This window comes from Humulus lupulus, chromosome 4 (genome assembly GCF_963169125.1).
Source record: "Humulus lupulus chromosome 4, drHumLupu1.1, whole genome shotgun sequence".
NCBI classification, from domain to species: Eukaryota; Viridiplantae; Streptophyta; class Magnoliopsida; order Rosales; family Cannabaceae; genus Humulus; species Humulus lupulus.
Genome location: NC_084796.1, coordinates 226470595 through 226474024, shown reverse-complemented (window position 1 = coordinate 226474024; position 3430 = coordinate 226470595). Strand labels below are relative to the sequence as shown.

At 35.0% G+C, this 3430-nt stretch overlaps 1 protein-coding gene across 1 annotated transcript; it reads left to right on the top strand.

The window, feature by feature from the left end:
- The first annotated feature begins 293 nt into the window (after positions 1 to 293).
- LOC133829431 (cytochrome P450 76A2-like) lies at positions 294 to 2485 on the top strand. The gene is made up of 2 exons (XM_062259171.1): positions 294 to 1347; positions 1677 to 2485. Exons 1-2 carry the CDS (start codon positions 463 to 465, stop codon positions 2295 to 2297), a joined length of 1506 nt encoding a protein of 501 aa, XP_062115155.1. The 5' UTR covers positions 294 to 462; the 3' UTR covers positions 2298 to 2485.
- The last annotated feature ends 945 nt before the right edge of the window (positions 2486 to 3430 follow it).

Sequence of the window (3430 nt, the reverse complement as noted above, 5' to 3'; positions counted from 1 at the left end):
ACTTGATTGTTAAAAACAAAATTAAGGATAACTATTTTACAAGTCTTAATAAATTTAAAGAGCAACTATATATATATATATGTGTGTGTGTGTTAAAAGCCCATAATTTCTCAATCTCAACTTAAAAACAAAATTGAGGAAACTATATTACTAGTCTTAATAAATTTAAAGAGCAACTATATATATATATATATATGTGTGTGTGTGTGTGTGTGTTAAAAGCCCAATAATTTCTCAATCTCAACTTATCATATCACCAGGAATCAAATTTTTCTGTACAATTTTGAGTACTCAATTCATGTGCGAAAACATTGTCATTACTATTACGAAAAATATTATATTGTACAAAAACAAAGTAAAGCTTATAAAAAAACTAGAGGTAACATCGGCTAGGCCGGAAGATATATAAATATTTATATATATAATAGCTCTCTTGGAGTAGTACTTTCTGTTATTACACAAATGATCATATACATAGCACTAGCTCTTCTCCTCTTTTTTCTCTTCTTCCTCCATAATCGAAAAAGTTCTGGCCATGGCCGGCTTCTTCCCGGGCCACCCGGGTGGCCCATATTCGGAAACTTATTCGACCTCGGAGCAATGCCACACAGGTCCCTAACCAAGTTGAGACACAAGTATGGCGACGTGGTATTGCTAAGACTAGGCGCCATAAACACCATGGTAATTCTCTCATCGAAAGCAGCCACCGAGTTCTTTAAGAACCACGACATGTCGTTTGTAGAGCGGACCATCACCGAAACCAGCCGAGCCCTCGACTACGACAAGGGCTCATTGGCTTTAGCCCCTTACGGCCCTTACTGGCGTGTGTTGAGGCGACTGGTGACGATCGACATGTTAGTCCTCAAGCGAATCAACGAAACGGCTGTCGTTCGTCGAAAATGTGTAGAGAACATGTTGTTGTGGATTGAACAAGAAGTGAAGTTGAACAATAATAAAGGTGTTCACGTGGCTCGCTTTGTGTTCCTCATGTCGTTTAATCTTTTGGGGAATCTCATGCTGTCTAGGGACTTGTTGGATCCCAATTCAGCCGAGGGGTCGGAGTTTTTCTCAGCCATGATGGGGCTTATGGAGTGGAGTGGCCACGCCAACATGGCTGATTTTTTCCCATGGTTGAGGTGGTTGGATCCTCAAGGGCTTAAGAGGAAGATGGAGAGGGATCTAGGTAAGGCTTTGAAGATTGCTTCAAATTTTGTGAATGAGCGAAGGAATGAACAAGACAAGGATAAAGAGAGAAGGGATTTCTTGGATGTGTTACTTGAGTTTGAAGGTAATGGAAAAGATGAGCCTGCCAAAATTTCTGATCGTGATCTTAACATTTTCATACTTGTAAGTACCACTTCTTTATCCTTTTTACCAGTTTTTCTAAAATAGAGGTACCAATTATGAATTGATCATAATTACATGAATTAGTATACTTATTACATGACACTTTATATGACAATGGTTTAATCAAAGTAAAACGTTTGCGATACAATTTTTATAATATGAATTAGTAATTAAGTTGCGAAATTAAGTATACACACAAGAGTGACATCAGGAGTATGTAATAAAAAATGATAGTAAGTCTGCAGTATAATGACAAAATAAAAATAATAGACGTTAGTGTCAAGTGAAGTGCTTCGATACTAACAAAAAAAACCAAGTGGCTTTTGCAGGAAATATTTCTGGCTGGTTCAGAAACGACAAGCAGTACAATTGAATGGGCCCTGACTGAACTACTACTGAACCCAGAGGCCATGGGCAAGGCCAAGGCCGAGCTCAATCAAGTGATAGGGCCAAGTCGGAGGGTCGAAGAGAACGACATTGAAAACCTTCCATACATACAAGCTATCATCAAAGAAACACTTCGAATGCATCCACCAATCCCGTTTCTGGTCCCACGAAGAGCAGTAAAGGACACAGTTTTTATGGGCTACTTTGTACCCAAAAACACACAGGTCTTTGTCAACGCTTGGGCAATCGGAAGAGACGCAGATGTGTGGAACGACGCGTCGTTTTTCAAGCCCGAGAGATTCTTGGACTCGAAAACAGACTATAGAGGACAACATTTTGAGCTGATCCCATTTGGAGCTGGACGACGTATGTGTGCCGGGGTCCCGCTGGCTCATCGAGTTCTTCACCTGGTTTTGGGGTCATTGCTTCACCATTTTGAGTGGAGACTTGATGAGAGTAATGGTGTTACTCCTGAATCTATGGATATGAAGGACAGGTTAGGAATTACAACTCGAAAGTTTGAACCATTACTTGCAATACCAAACAAGTGTTGCCCATTTTAATAAAAATATTAGAGACACGTGATAATTAATATATGTATTACTTTGCATGTTTATAATGATCTCTTGTTTACGATATCATCTATGAAAATAAGGAGACCAGTACTACTGAAACACTAAATCTCTCGAAAGACCCATATTGTGGTAGTTTTTTCTTCTTCTTTTCTATTAAATAAAAAGGCCTGGTTAAATGTTGGGTTACTCTAGGTTATTTTTTATTATGTTATTTTTTATTATTTGTTTAGACTCTGTGTTTTAAAAAATTATTTTTTTAATCTTATATTTTGTAAAATAGTTAAAATAAAACTCTAAACTCAATTTTGATGAAGAAAAAATTGTATATAACAACACATTTTTTAAACAGAATGATTTTATTTTTGGTATAAATTATTAATTTAGTAAATTATGTGTGATTTTAGTTTAGAAAACATTAACTAAAATTGGATTTAGGATTTTATTTTAATAATTTTACAAAATATAAGATCCAAAAAATAATTTGTCAAAACACAAGATCCAAACAAGTAATAAAAAAAAATATAAACCCTTAAATATTTTATCATTACACTTGATTGAGTCGAGATTATAAAGGCTATATTTTCGATAAATATTATAGTTATCATAATTTTTTTATATAAATAATTAAGTCCTTCGTCGATTTATTTGACTTAAATATCCACTTATTACATCGTTTGTTTCTTTTTTTTTTTTTTAATTTGAAAGTAATCTTACATCATGTGTTTCGACGATAATACTAAAAATAAACTTTTTTTCTTTCAAAAGTCTAAAATAAACTTATGCATTGATAAAATAACTTCGAATTCTCTCTATCCATACACCATTTATAATAGAGTGTTTAATCTAAAATCCAACATCTCTGATTGAGTTTTTAGTTGGGATTTAGATTTAGAGCTTTTTGTGGGCTCCACGTAACGTAACACTATTTTGGGGTAATATGAGGCCAACTCCAATGGGTAAGAGTGGCTTAAACTATCACATCAAAATTCAACCAATCAAATAAAAGACAAAAAAAATTTGAAGGCAACGTTGCCACTGCTGGGTAACGTTGCCAAACTTCAACTTCTCCACATCAGTTTTTTTTTTCCTTCTTTGACCAATTCTAACAAGCACTAGGCAAG

Coding starts and splice junctions, on each gene's coding strand:
- LOC133829431 (XM_062259171.1), top strand. CDS start 463: ATGATCATATACATAGCACTAGCTCTTCTCCTCTTTTTTCTCTTCTTC. Junction 1,348..1,676: donor ATCTTAACATTTTCATACTT/GTAAGTACCACT, acceptor TGGCTTTTGCAG/GAAATATTTCTGGCTGGTTC.